At 41.1% G+C, this 15,755-nt stretch overlaps 1 protein-coding gene across 1 annotated transcript in view; it reads left to right on the top strand.

Moving 5' to 3' along the window:
- The window catches only part of rab3gap1 (RAB3 GTPase activating protein subunit 1), a 76,359-nt gene extending 60,849 nt beyond the window's left edge, over positions 1–15,510 (top strand). Inside the window, exons 23-24 of the mRNA XM_066641205.1 lie at positions 5,404–5,506; positions 13,584–15,510. Coding sequence (XP_066497302.1) covers positions 5,404–5,506; positions 13,584–13,838 — 358 coding nt within the window. The 3' untranslated portion in view covers positions 13,839–15,510. The remainder of the gene's footprint in view (positions 1–5,403; positions 5,507–13,583) is intronic.
- The last annotated feature ends 245 nt before the right edge of the window (positions 15,511–15,755 follow it).

The following is a 15,755-nucleotide window of genomic DNA, read 5'->3' as shown; positions in this document are numbered from 1 at the left end:
CATAACTCTCCCGGATGTGGGGAAAACAGTAAAGGTGGACTCATCAGAGAGCAATAAATGTTTCGCATTGTCCACAGCCCAAGATTTGCGCTCCTTGCACCATTGAAACCGATGTTTGGAATTGGCATGAGAGACCAAAGGTTTGGCTATAGCATCCCGGCCGTGTATATTGACCCTGTGGAGCTCCCGACGGACAGTTCTGGTGGAAACAGGAGAGTTGAGGTGCACATTTAATTCTGCTGTGATTTGGGCAGCCGTGGTTTTATGTTTTTTGGATACAATCCCAAACATAGCACCCGAACATCCCTTTCAGACAGCTTCCTCTTGCGTCCACAGTTAATCCTGTTGGATCTGTTTCGTTCTTCTTGGTGGTATGCTGACATTACCCTGGATACCGTGGCTCTTGATACATCACAGAGACTTGCTGTCTTGGTCACAGATGCGCCAGCAAGACGTGCACCAACAATTTGTCCTCTTTTGAACTCTGGTATGTCACCCATAATGTTGTGTGCATTGCACTATTTTGAGCAAAACTGTGCTCTTACCCTGTTAACTGAACCTTCACACTCTGCTTTTACTGGTGCAATGTGCAATTAATGAAGATTGGCCACCAGGCTGGTCCAATTTAGACATGAAACCTCCCACACTAAAATGACAGGTGTTTCAGTTTCATTGTCCAACCCCTGTATGTGTACAATATTCTACACATACACTAAAATACGAAGCTCTGTGGTGCTGGTGTGAAATCAGAGTTGTCCAAAGTATGGAGAGAAGAGAAGAGGTGGGAGGGGTGGGGGTGGTCTGTTAAAAGCCTGTGGTCGCGGAGTCAATCCAGGTCTCTGGGGGTGGCGTTGTGCTGCATGAGCAGTAGGTTTGAACTCACTGAAGCCTCATTTTTTATTCAAACAACCCTTGTCCATATCTGTTTTGTGCATTCAAGCTTAATCGATAGTTTCCACTTTTGTCTGAGCGTAAAACTCTTATTTTGACATTTGGGTGGTTTTGCAAATTTGGCATTCCTTTTTTTGTTTTCTTTTATTATGTGCATTTTCATAATTCAAAAAACCCTGTGGATGGAAAACCTACTGCAAACTCATCCTCAACAGTAAATCTAAAGGAAGACTAAGGGAACCGAGTTCCTTAATGATCCCTGTGCAGCTGTATAAGTGAACAACTCCATGTGCTAAAGTATTCTGCTTCAATAACAGAAGGCAAGTTGAAAATAATGCTCCTGAATTACGGACAGTAATAAACTCATTATGATGAAGCTCATTTTGTCAACTCTTATGTATGTAATTAAATGCACTTAAACAGGAAAATGTAGAATCCAGGGTGAAATATGAGTCAATAAGTTTGTGATTAGTTGAGATTAACTACGTGAACTGATGTGATTCCTGGCACATATTTTATTTTAAAAGTCATATTCTATACCCTATGATGGACTGTGATGTGATTCAGGGTTTCTTCTTACCTTGGACCATTGATTCCGTCTAGTCTCTGACCCCATTGCAAGCCTAAATTGGATAAGTGGTTACTTACAATGAAATAATTAAATAATTAATTAATTAATATTCTACAACTTTTCCACAAGTTCTACAACTTTTACAACACAGTTGGTAGGTTCCAGAACCCCAAATTAATGTGGACAAGTGAGCTTTGCATTTTATGTAAATATTAAACTAATTCTTGCATGTCATTAAGAACAACAGCAATGACATGTTTCACTTATATTTGTAGTGTTTATTTGCAGTGAATTCCATGCACAGGCCACATTTTTAGTGCATTTAATTCAGAAAAAAATACAGGCATTCAAATATGCCCAACTGTTTGTTCCACCTGGATGGTGTGCAAATTGACCAGGGGCATCAAAATCTTTTCACACCAGCAGATCTGACCTAATGCAAACACGCTATGGCCATCACCCTGTTTGTGTTTGGCCTGAAGTGGATCAGATGTAGGAGATTGACGGTCCGGCATCGTAGACTGGAAGCTGAACGGACATCATTCCGTATTCCACAGAGCTCTGTCCTTGTTTTATGCCCTCGTCTGTTTACACCCCTCTCTCCTCTCGTTTATCACCGCCTCCTCTTCCCTGGCTTCGTTTTTATTTCACCTGTTGATGGCCAGTCCCTGGGGTGTGCATGTGTGTGTGTGTGTGTGTGTGTGTGTGTGTGTGTGTGTGTGTGTGTGTGTGTGTACGTGTGCGTTTGTGTGTGACTTACATAAACACTAGATGAAATCAAACACTTTAATGCGATAATCAATGTCAGATATACAAAATGTCTCTGTACAGAATTTAAAATGTGTTTTTTGACTCATAGCAATAAGAGAACCATATCCATTTTGTGATGCAGTATAGAATATTTGAAGAATCATGTCCAGCTGATTGTCCATCATGGATTTTGAGTATTAATATGGTTCTTTGCATGTTCTTTGCACATTTTAATTGTATATTCAACACCTCGATAAAGAACAGCATTGCCATTTAAATAGAGCAATTTGAAGCAGTCGCACAGGAGCCTACGCCACGCTCAAAGCCACTTGTCGGCTAGAAGAGTACGAAGCTCCTAAGCAGAGGTCTGTGGAGCACTGGAGCTTTGTTCTCTGTTCCATACTTTTGCAGTGAGTTGTTTGAGGAGAGTGGTTTGGGATCCGGAACTAATCATCCAATATCAAACATCCTATTAATGCCCTTCATTTCAGAAGACGTTTTGGATTAGCAGGTGTCCATAAATGTTTAAAAATAGTCCACTCCTCAGTCCACCCAATTCACGCTCTTAACTCTTCTTGAAGCTTCTAGTCCTGCTATTTTTGCCAGATCCATTAGAGGATGAGGTTCCGGATTTAGCGGGATGCTCAAAAACTATCGCTCCATTTGGTCTCCCTCCCTCTCTCAAATGTCCTGCCACGAACTGGACTCCTAGACTCCTCCTGGCCTCCGCTGGCCAATTTCTGGAAAGTAGGTGAACTTGCCCTTTAACATCCATCACTCGTGTCCGTTACTGTGGAGGCTGTGAGGCTTTATTGGAGGAGGAGAGGGGGCGGAGTCTGGCTTTGACGGGGCCAGGCGAGGTCACGTCAGGCAAAAGGCTCCGGGCCCTCGTTAGCTCCCAGGGGCCGCTCAGGGGCCACTGAGGGGCCAGTCAGAAGAGACTCTCTGGCCTCATTAAGGAGAGACCCTGAGCTGGCCCGGAGGAGGGGAGGCTTGCAGGCAGTGTTGAGGGAAGCAAGTGTGTGTGTGTGTGAGATAGAGAGAGAGAGTTAGGATAGTGCCAATGGATTAAAACAGGTCAGATTTTATCTCACCAGTAAAGGAATACTTTCTGAGTTTTTCTGTAAATTTAAAACTTAAACTGCTGTATCACAAAAAAATAAAAAATAAAAATAAAAATACACCTCACCTTTGTGAAATTCTGAATTCAATTGCATCATTAAAAACACTACCCTGCCATTTTGATGGGTGAGCTCCAGCCCTGACATAACTTCTCTTATCCCTGTTGCTATAGCTACAGTTGAGCCAAAACAGATGACAAAACATGAAATAAATAAAATAAATGAGGAAAACTTATTAAATTTAAAAAATAAAATATTAGAGTGCAGTACTAGCTCCAACATTCAGTGTCCTTAAAAACAGAAAAGTATTATCCAAGGCAGTAAGTTCCATTTTGTAACAAAGCTGGTGTAAGCTTCCCATTTCCACCTTAAATGCAACAGCAAGTACATACTGGACCCTATTTATGTTATTTTCCATTCCACCTTAAATGTTGTAGTAGTTACATTCAGATGATATTTTTTGTTTCACCTTAAAGTAAGCAGCAGGAATATTATAGTGCCTTTTCATTGAATCTCCACTTTAAATGGTGAATTCTGGTGCCTTTTATTAATTCTTCCATTTCACATTAAATTGTACATTCTGGTGTCTTTTTCCATTTTCATTCCACCTTAAATAGTTCAGCAAGTACAGTTTTGTGCCTTTCATAAAACATTTTACATTCTACCTTACATGGTGCTGCAGTTAATTTCTAGCAATCATAAGTTCCACCTTAAATGTTTCAGCACATACTGTACATTATGTGTCTGCTACACTATATAGCCAAAAGTTTTTGACACCTGGTCATTGAGTATTGCTGCTGAAATCAGATAGCCCCTATTCACTGCAATAAGACTCTCTACTATTCTGAGAAGGCTTTAAACCAGGTGTTGGAACATTGCTGAGAAGATTTAATGGCATGCAGCCAGAACAGCAGTAGAGAGTTTGGGATCAGATGTTCACACAAGCCCCTCAGACTCATCTCAAGGCATTGCTCCTCAGCCCCGCACTGGGGGAAGGCTTCGTGCCCCTCTAGCTGACACTAAACAAGGCTGATGTGAGACTGGTCCAATAACGAAATCCCACAGCCCTTCTCCTATTGGTCGAGTTGGACTCCTCCTGACTTAAGTTATCTGGTTAAGTGAAGAATGTTCTGTTCTGTTGAAGACCCCCGGGGTGCAGTCTTTTTCCATTTTGTTTGTTTTTCCGTAGTTTTAATGAGAGCTATTCTCCACTGCTTTTTTTATTCTGGCAGAATGAGAAGGAGAGTCTGTGCATACATTCAGCGGATTCACACTCAAACACTCATTTTCCTCCCTCCATCCATTCTCCCTCGCTCTCTCTCTTGCTCTGAATGCTCTCCTTTCTCGCCATTTTCTTAATGGCCTCCTTCACCAGCTCATATACACACTCTAATCTGTTCTTTCATACTCTGCTTCCTTCTGCACTCCATCTCTCTTTTATTCTCACTCTTTTCTCTCTCTCTCTCTCTCTCTCTCTCGCTCGTATCATATTTTTGTCTGTTCTTTCTTTTCTCTTAATCTGTTTTTTAACTTTCCTTTCCTGACCTTTTCTGTCTTTCTTATATATTCTCTCTTTCCTTCTAATCTTTTTCGCTCCTCTCATTTTCTCCATTAGTTTCTCATTCTTTCTATTACATTTCTCTTTCTTGCTTTTCCACCCCCTTTCTCTTTTCTTTGTCCATTTGAACAGCTCCACTTGGTAATCAGGTATAGTTCTACAATTACAGACTGTAGTCCATCTGGTGCTCTGCATGTTTTCTAACCCCCTTTCACCCTTTACTTCAATGCTCAGGACCCCCGACAGAGCAGGTATGAATTGGGTGGGGAAACATTCTCAGTGCTACAGTGACACTGTGGCAGTGCGTGTTATGCTGGAATGAGTGGATCAGACACAACAGTGTGGTGCAAAAAACAATGAGTGTAGAAACAAGGAGGTAGCTTTAATGTTCTGGCAGATATATGGTTTATTTAAAGATTAGAGAGAGATGGATGTATGCTTGCTGCTAATCTCTCTCTCTCTCTCTCTCTCTGTCTTTTCCCTTTCTGTGTGTCTCTCCCCTCCACTCTCAGGTTTGTGGGGAGTTTGCTGGAGGAGCCGGAGGTGGCTGTGATTGGTGCTGGACGAGGCCCGGCTGGCAGCATCATCCATAAACTTTTCATCAGCGCTCAGCGGGTAAACACAAAAACACATACATACACACACACACACACACACACACACACACACACACACACACACACGCACAAGTGCAAAATTTGCCTCTGTTGATTGCAGGCCCAAGGGGCCACATTGCATCCAGCGTGGCTGATAAGCATGCTGCCTGAGCACCAATATCACTGGTCAATCCTCGTAACCTTCCCTGTCTGCCCTCCACGTTCAGCCCAGTGTCTCTGTTATCAAAGGCCCCAACAGATGTCCAGAAACACTGGAAATGACATTTGTTGTCAAATTCTCTTATTTGTTCAGTCTGTGACCTGCTTTGGTGAAAACATCCGAAGGATCAAACCCCAAAGCTACATTCTCCCCGTCTAAACAGCACTTTTCAGAATGGCCAGTTCCTTTAAATGATAACGAGCCACTCGCTGTTCACCTCGACGCTCAAAGCACAGCAGTGCTTTTTTATATATATATATATATATTAAAAAGCTGTTTTCCCTCAGTTCTTTTTCTGTTCCCACTTTCTCTAGTTTTGCTCTGTTTGGAGAGACTCAGACAAAGCTGTGGAGTAGAGTGTGCACTCTACGTAATGCGCACGCTAATCAGAACTTCTTTTATCCCATGTTTCTGGCTTAGGAAGCCAACAAAAAAGTGAGCGTGTGGTCTTGTTTCACATTGTGTGGGTTGGTTAGGCTCCAGATCCCCAAATGAATGTGCTAATGCACTGTAGGAGTGATTCTTTTTTTCCATAATACTTCCAATTTAATATCTTCGCCAATGTAAAGGATGCATGTGGAATTATGTGGGCAGTGACATTTACATGGTTGGAGACATTTTTGTACCTAAGGGGAGCATAATTGAGCCTCTACAGTCACAGAGCTGATAACAGTAGATCATATGGAGTTGATTCCTGAATGAAGATTAAGAGATAAATAAATAAACCTTCTCTCACCGGCATAGAGGAGCTGTTTTTAGCCATTTGTCATAATTAAGAAAATTAATTAAGCCAAGCAGCTGTCTGGGCTTCATTTAGTTTGCTTTAATGTGACACAGAGGTAATTGAACATGCTGGTCGATCTGCGTGTTTAAAAGAGAAGAAAAAACACTCGTCTCCGCACGTGGAAGATAAAAACATCTTAGCTTGTTTGAAGGCTTCTTTGTGTAAATTGTTTTCTGGATGAAGAACCTCCTTAAAACTTTTACGTTATAAAGATGCAGTGATTTCTTCTTGTTTTCTTTGCTTCATAGACTTCTAAGGGAAAAACTTACAGGACCTAAGGTCCCTGGGAAGTTTCCTATCCAAGGACTAACCGGGGTGGACCTTTATTAGCTTCAGATCGGCCAAGATCAGGTGCTGTGAGAGTGGTATGGCCATAAGCCAAGTTTGTTGGCTGGAACAGTATATTTTTAATTTAGAGGTTGTGTACTCTCCATTCAAAAAAGCCTGAGCCTAATGTCAATTTGCCCAATGTCAAGAGTCTGGGAGAGTGGTGTAAAGCAAGAACCTTTCTCAAACGGAGGTGGCGTTTGGCTCCGACCAGGTGTGCCGTCAAAAATAGGTGTGTGAGTTAACAGTGGCTGACTGGGCAGATATTGGTCATGTTTGAGTGAAAGAGAAACTTTAAAGTATTAATTCTGAATATTTAAAAAAATAATTATAATAAAATATGAACATTCCAGCCCCCTCCAGGGTGTATTCCCGCCTTGTGCCCAATGACTCCAGGTAGGCTCTGGACCCACCGCGACCCTGAACTGGATAAACGGTTACAGATAATGAATGAATGAATGAATATTTCAGAATAAAGTTAGAATATTTTGAGGTCAGTACATTCATGCTGTGAGTGGACAAAAAGATATATACAGGAGGTCCTCGGGTTACGTCAGTCCTGAGTTACGATGTTTCGAGGTTACGAAACATCTCCCATTTACTATATAAAGCCTAGTTTCGACTTAAGTGGTTTTGCGTCGTAAACATCGTAACACGAACTTGGTGTTTGGTGTGCGGCGGAAGAATACACGGTTACGCGGCTTGGGACAGAGGAGGATGGTGTTAGAATAGGATAAGTGCTAACAGTATGTTATTTACGTACAGTACGTATATATGTGGGGTGGCACGGTGGCGCAGCAGGTAGTGTCGCAGTCTCACAGCTCCAGGGACCTGGAGGTTGTGGGTTCGATTCCCGCTCCAGGTGACTGTCTGTGAGGAGTTGGTGTGTTCTCCCTGTGTCTGTGTGGGATTCCTCCGGGAGCTCCGGTTTCCTCCCATGGTCCAAGAACACACGTTGGTAGGTGGATTGGTGACTCCAAAGTGTCCGTAGGTGTGAGTGTGTGAGTGAATGTGTGTGTGTGTCGGTGTTGCCCTGTGAAGGACTGGCGCCCCCTCCAGGGTGTATTCCTGCCTTGCGCCCTTGGTTTGGTTTGTTTTCACACACTGAAAAATCCAAGCGCACCAAAACGCTTCAAACCACGTGAGAATGTTCTCACCGCTGATTGGTCAGACCTGACTTTATAGGGTCATATGTGATTATTTTGGATCACATTCTAGTGTGATTACTTCTTTCACGCCTGCCCAAGCGAACCGCACGCAGGGTGAAAACGAACCAGAATTCGATTTAACTGGACTGGAACATGCAGGTGTGAAATCACACTTAGATTGGGGTGACTCAATCTAAGTGTGTAAAAGCAAGTACGTTCCAAATATTCCCAAAGCTGTTCGTTTCCCCGTAACGTTTCCAAACTACGAGAATCTTTCTTCAGACACCTCAGCGTCTGATTGCTCCTCTGTGTGCTAACTCTCAGCTGTTTACAGGTAAACGTGCTAAGTGTGTTCAGGCTGTATTAAAATGTCAAGTGCAGCCGGTAGTTTTCTAAAGAGTGTCGGCGCTTTCTCATACAAACTGGGCACATAAAAAAGAACATGGTGCTTTTGTCTTTTCGTTTTTTTTTTTTAAAAAAAAAAAAAAAAAAAAGGAAGTCGACTTTGTTTGGCCGAACTCTTCCTCAATCTGTCTTCCCCCCACCCTTCTCTCTCTCTCTCTCTCTCTCTCTCTCTCTCTCTCTCTCTCTCTCCTGTCTGAACGGTGTGTGTGTGAGTGTTAAATTATACCCTGTATGTTGCCAAGCTGGAAATAGAAAGGCAATAATTATCCCGAGCATCCTCATGTAAATCATGTGAAATCAGGGGATTCAAATGAGGTGAGCTTTCTGGAAAGAGAAAGCGAGATAAATAGAGAGAGAGAAAGAGAGCAAAAGACTAAAAAGAGAGGAGGAACAATGGGGAGGAGGAGAAATGTCAGCGCTGCAGACAGCTGGAATCCTGTCATTAAAATTTGACCACTGCGCTGCAGGGATGAGTTGACAGACTGACACAGGACTGCATGCCATTTTTTTGATGGCTTTTCTTTCTATGTGTGAATGTAAGAATATGCATGCGCCTACCCTGAATGAATCTGCTGTGAATGTGTCTGCAGCAACACCATGCAACAGATGCAATTCTGTTTCTGCAATTTGATTTTGGGTTATTCAATGTGGGGTGAGAGCAGCATTTTTTTTTATTATTATTATTTTTTTTTAACGTCACGTTCACCATTTATTTTATATAAGTAAAAGCACCATCTAAAAACCAAACAAACCTATTATTGAAAACAAAGTTAATTTCTGATTTTGAATAGATAATTCATAATGTGATTTATGATTATTTACTTTATATTTATTTGTATATATTTATATCATATATTTTTGCCTAGTATTCCCCCGATTATGGTTCATCTATCACCTAAATCACAAACAGTGCCACTAGCCTCAGGATGCTGAAGCAAACATGTGCATACTCCAAAACAAGTGGGGCATCAAAGAAGAATGCAAACTGCCCAGATCTGTTATATTAGCTGTAAGACGCATGCTAGCTATCACATTGGACAGTGAAGGAGGAGAAGGGTATGTCGTACCTACTCAACTGTGCTCTCTTGACGTATTTCTCCCAGAAAATTATACATTTACATGCAATTACACATGTTTTGTTATACGTTTATTTCCTTTGTGTGTATTGGAACAACACAAAGAAAGCCAAAGCATTTGTAATTGCAATAATTTTCTGGGAGACGTACTTTTCTGGAAAAATTTCAGGGGTGCCAACACTTTCGGCCATGATTGTATGCATACTATAACGCTCTGATAGTCACCATATTTTGTGCATACATTTAACATATGAATACACACTACCAGTTTATGTACATCAGTGGTACACAATGCTATACAAAATGGCTTCTCACAAAATTTCATCTGAATGGTCAAACAAACAGAAGCATTAATTTTAGCAGAAACTGAATAATAAGTAAATTAGACTTTGAAACCCTCCAAATAATCTTTGTCAAGCTGTTTTAGAAGACACTACACATAGTTTGAGCAGTAGTAAAACAACAGTGAAAATACCATGTCTAATCATTGTTAGACAAGTTTGTCCCAAATTTAATTTTCTGTTTTGCCCAAAAATTTTCATTTTGGTTTGTCACTGGTTTCTGCTTTTGTCAGAAGAACACATTGCTCTGAGAATTAACATCATTAATAACCTTTCTGTCCAATGTTTGTGTTCTGTACTGCATGTTTATGTTCTTGAATGTGTAAAAGTTGCTGAAATGCACCAGTTTAATCTTTATTTTGATGGTCCAAGTAAAACATTCCTGGAATTTACAGGTCTTTAGTATATTCAGTTTAATACACAACATAAATGGGAGAATATTAACGCATTATTAAAGGCACGGTATAGCATAAATTAGCAATAATTACTTGTATTTACTTGTGCATTATTTTCATCAAGTTTTCCTTTAGTCATCACTAGTTCCCCTCATTGTTTAGCAATTGTCCAATCAAACGCAGTGGCAACTTGGGAGGGCATGTTTCCTATGAGATGCGGGATACTATACACTGTCATATCACCCAACAGATGCTTGCACTGGGTAGCACTATTTAGTGTGATGTGGGGAAATGGAGGCTAATCACCCAGAGAGTTAGGTTAGTTGAACTGCCTTGTATTCCAGCGCTGAAAGATCCACCATCCAAATGACACCAGCTCTGTGGTGGTCCTGTGGGGGCTCCTGACTATTGAAGAGCAGGGTGAAATTGGGGTCAGGAAGTATGCAGAGAATCATTTGGACTACAGTCTGTAATTGTAGAAATACGAAGTGCCCTTGTATGGTCATGGAGCAGATGGAAGGTAACTTGGGAACTTGAGCTGTTGTGGACCTTCAAAATAAAGTGCCCAATTCTTCTAGATGCATGTATTGAATATTCAACCGGTTTGAGTTGTTGTATCTTTCCAAGTACAAGTCTCTTTACAGTGTGAATATTACTTGAGCATTGTATAAACCTCAGCCGTTGTCCATATGTGTGGTCTTTCATCTTGTTTGCCTGTTTGTTTTGTTTTGTTTTGTTTGTTGGCTTATTTGTTTCTTTGCTTGTTTTTTTTTCTTTTGTTGTCTCTCTTGCCTCTTCCCTTTGCCAAGCTGGCTGATTCCAGTGATGAGGTAACCACTAGCAACATCTACTTCTCTCACTTTCCCTCTTGCCCCCCTCCCCCTCCCCCCGGCTCGACTCTCAGCCTCCCCATCAAAACTGATCTCATTCGCTGAAGGTTTATGAATGATTAAAGTGCAAGTTAAAGGGCTAGCAGTTCGGCCGTTGTCCAGAAGCATGTTGGCCAGAGTTCCAGAGTTCCTGGCCTCCACTGCTTTTGGCCTGCTGCCTTTTGAACTATTTCCCTTGCATTTCCCCAACGTACCTTAGCCTGCTGCTAATCAGTCATTTCTGTTGCCTCCCTCTCATTCATCTCACCAATGTTGGTGATAAAAAGGGTTTGCTCTTGGATGTGGAGGTCAGTATCATCTGGATTCCAAGTTCCACTGCCAAGCTCAGTTCTTCCTTTAGTCTTGGTCTATTAGGATGTGTTTCCAGCCTTCTTGTCCTAGTATCCTTTGCATTTCTAGACATGTCTCTTCTTAAATGCCTGCCATTTTCGCAGAAGCCCCTTTTTTTGAACGTGTCCTTTGAGTGTACTTTTGTAACCCCCCCTTCCTCATTAGATGAAATCTCTTGGATGCAGTAAGACATACTAATTCGCAATCAGCTCACTAATTAGCGAGATTTGTTCCTCCACTGTGGAAAAAATAGATTGTATCAATTTGTTACAGATTCCCAGTCCCTAAAGTCTCAGAGTCTGTGATGTGGAATATTGGGAAGACCATCCAGCTTCTGTTTCTCTTCTCTCCTTCCCTTGATTCTGAATGTGTAAAACACTAGTTGAACTAGTTCCAGTTCTTTAAAGTAGACTTGAAGTACACTGTATGTCCAAGTGTTTGTAGACACCTCTTTTAATGAGTGGTTTTTGCTGCTTCATGATGCACCACAGGAGTTTAAATTCCATATAATGGTATTTCCAGTAGAGTGGAAAGCCCTGGAGCAAGCCAAATTTAGGCTCCTGTGTTGAATCTACGGCGTAAGCAATGCACAGGTAATGTGTAGCCGCATAAACTGTGTCATACCCTTCACCGTAGCCTGACACACACCTCCCAAAATATGTAACTAGGCATTGCAACAACGCAGATCTCTAATTGGTCCACAGACAAGCAAACATGGATCATGTTAAGTAAAGATAAATGAGGAAGTCCAGCGCGAGAGATTTTTTCAAACATCAGTTTGGACATCACAGAATGAATGAGGCAGAAGAACAAAGTATATTTTAAATTAAATAAATGTATTGCCTACATTGTGCACTACATAGGGTGGAGGAAGGTATTTGAGATTCAGCCCTATTTTTCTGGTGGTGTAATTGCAGAGCAGTGCAGACAGACCAGTGCACAAGTACAAATGCCCACTACGGCATAGAGCACTATATACACTTACACGTTACACTTTATAAAGTATACTTCGATGGAGAAGCATAAATCTGCTTAAAGGTCACCATAGTCCACACGAAGTGTCAGCCAGAGTGGTAGAAATCTACCCACCATTAATGGACTGTGGAGCACCTCTGAATATATTGAGCTCCATCCAATGGTAATTATCTGCAGTAACACTGCCATAACACTAGTGCTGATTCGCCAAAAATGTGCTCTACCCAATACAGTACGGAATGTAGTAGTGTTGGTTTTAGAAAATTAGTAGTTACATTTAGTTAATAGTTACATTTCTGGGGAAATGTGCGTCAGGCTACTGCATAGGGTTCATGTTGACGCAGGACCTGTGTTGCTTATATCGTAGGTTTGACAAAGAAGCATAAACCTTTATAACCTTGATTGCCCTTTGAAATACGTACACTTCAATATGTGAATACAAGCATGTTGTCCTATATGGTTATTTTCTACGGCATGGAACCTACACCACTCAACTTGGCTCAGCTCTTTTGCTTTTCCACTAGTAAAATCTGGTACCACGTCCCTGCTTACTGTTTAGGCCACGCTGAGTAGGTATTAAATTGTGATGTGTAAACCCTGCAGAGCACTGATTGGCCAGAGAGACCTGTGAATCACCATGAAATGCAGAGCGTCAGCACAAACGCACCACTTGTAAAATCTCTGAAATTACTGCAGAGATTTTATTTTATTATTATTATTATTATTATTATTATTATTATTATTATTATTATTTACCCACTCAAAATGGAAGCACATAACATTACCCAACAGTGTTATAAAAAGGCTTCTTGGGTTGATGGCTAATGAAAATCTCCAGCAAAAGCTGAACGGACAACAAGGAAAACTGATCTGGGAAAACTGGGGCACAGAGCCGTGTTCAGTCCAAAAAACAAAAACAACATGCAAATACACGAGTAAACAGCAGCTAACTTTATCACTGCCGTTGTTATGGTTTTCAAAACCAGCAATTTCCATTAGAGATGGGGTTTTGTGACATCACTGGCTATCACTGTTTCACAGAGGGAGCTTTGCTAGTGGAAAATCAACCAACTAAAAGTGAGCCATGCCGAGTCAAGTTGATCCCATGCAGTGGAAAAGCACCGATAGTGTAATGACCTGTGCTTGTTTGGTAGAAGCCTGAATAAGTGTTGCTTGAGTTTCTGAATGTTTCTTGATCTATGTAGGCCGCCCTGTTGGCTCCATTGGAAGACGACCCTGGCCGAGTGGGAGGAGGTGACGATCGGAAGCCAATGGGGGGAGGAGGAGGAGGCGGAGTTCCTGATTTTCCACCTCCAGCTGGACGGGAGATTCTCCTGCGCACCTGTGTCCCTCGCCCAGCTCCGTATTCCAAAGCCCTGCCCCAGAGGCTCTTCTGTGTCCTCATGAGGGAGGAGTTCCGACTAGCTGGAGCCTTCTCCTCTGACACTTCTTTCTTCTGAACACTAATGCAAGGCAACACTTAGGACATGAGGGGTTTAGTGGGTGACCCAGCAGACACCTTTTAGAAGATCCCACCCCAGTTGATATTGGCTTTGTCCAGAGGGTTTTGGGGGTTGTGGTCATGGACCAAGTTGCTTTGAGGTGATGAAGAAACAGTGTTGACAAAAAAAATTACAACCATGGGCTCATGATTTTGTCTGTTTCTCTTCAAGCAACTTATTTCTGAACACAAATATCGCCCCCAACTGGTAGAATCATTTGGGTTACTGCACAAGTCACCCTATCAGTTACCCACATGTGGTGAACTAGATGAGATGAAAATATTTGAAACCACCTTCTTGTAGTTTACAATTTCATTCCTTAAATTTCACTGAAGGAATAGATATCTAGAGAGTCTTGGTCAATAATACGGGAAACTATTTCTTTCTATTAAAGTATATATTAATTGTGTACAGAGACATAAGAGGTGGCATTAAATAGCTAAGCCAAAGTGGAAGTTGGTAATGAACTGAACTGTATCTTGGTGGTAGCACTTTCTTATGCAGTCCTTTAAGTTCTAGGTAAACAGGTCCTGTGAAGGTATGGAGCATTTAACACCTAACAACATATACAGGATATGCTTTTAACAATTACATACCCTTATTTTATTCAAAATTAATAACATCATACTGAATCGGGTACCTCATACTTATAATATCTAGAATATATGGGACTGTAAAAGATGGTCACTGTTGCTTCAGACCAAGTGTTAAAGCCAAGATGGAGTGATAAGTGGTGTTCCTCTTTGGTGACTTTAGCCATGTAAACTTGCTTAATAGACCTTAAGCCTCATTCCTGTAACATTGCTAAAATGGCTAAAATGGTGTTGATCCAATCGCAGCTTCATCCAATCGCAAATAAGTGCACCACCTTTTATCCCATTCCTGCTCTCTGATGAACTGAAACATAGTGATTCTGTGTATTCAGAATCACTTTGTATTCAACGAGTAACCAATCTTGAGATTGGTCAGCTATCTTTAGTATTTCATCAGTGACCCTTCAAAAGATCCAAATATCAATCGCCTAGTCATCGCCAGGTTTAAAGTGCAATTATAGAGTTTATTAGGTGTACAAATAAGTTTTAAAGCATTTTGTGTAACGTTTAATTGGAAATCAAAATTCAAATATTCTCACACGCTTTTGCCATTACATTTTTTTCCTTTTTTTAATTGTGCGAAATTTGATGTGACACACAACGCCTGCAGTAATGAATGCATTTTCTCACTTGCCGTTTTCATACTTCTTTACTTTTAGGTTATTTTTTGTTGAATTAAATGACAGTTGTCATTTTTAATAATACATAAAGTTACCATAAAAAGACAAAAAAGCAGAGTTTGTTTTATTTTGGATTATAAATATAACAGACAAAAAACATTTGTAAAAACTTATTTGTACACACAATATATTGTAGCCTTATGGCTTTCAGACTGTCCCAGTACACGCTAGAACAGTGGCAAGTTCAAATGAGTGTCGATTTTATCTTATTTTGTCTTGTCTGTTTTGTGTTTCCCTCAGTTTTTGACCAGAAAATGGTTCAAATGCTGGACCTGGCCAAAGCCTGTAAATGTCAGATGGACATGTTGGGTCTTCAGTGTAAACGCATCCCTACTTTAGCGAAATAAATCATTGTAATGTCACAAAATCCAGCAGTCCCTGGCGTCAAATGTTTTAGAAATGCCTAAAGCTAAAGTCGTGGGTCACCATGCCCAAGCTTTGTCTCGATGGATATAAGGCCACCATTATTAGGAATGAGTTGGAATATTCTTTGTGATCCATAATTAATTGTCCGAAACCAGTACCTGACCTTACCGATGTTTATGTGGCTGAAGTCTTCACAGAAGAGTAGAGGCAGGCACTGTGACAAAGGGAGGACAGGC

This window comes from Hoplias malabaricus, chromosome 12 (genome assembly GCF_029633855.1).
Source record: "Hoplias malabaricus isolate fHopMal1 chromosome 12, fHopMal1.hap1, whole genome shotgun sequence".
NCBI lineage: Eukaryota > Metazoa > Chordata > Actinopteri > Characiformes > Erythrinidae > Hoplias > Hoplias malabaricus.
The sequence above is the reverse complement of the archived record's forward strand: the minus strand, read 5'-3'. Positions and strand labels throughout refer to the sequence as shown.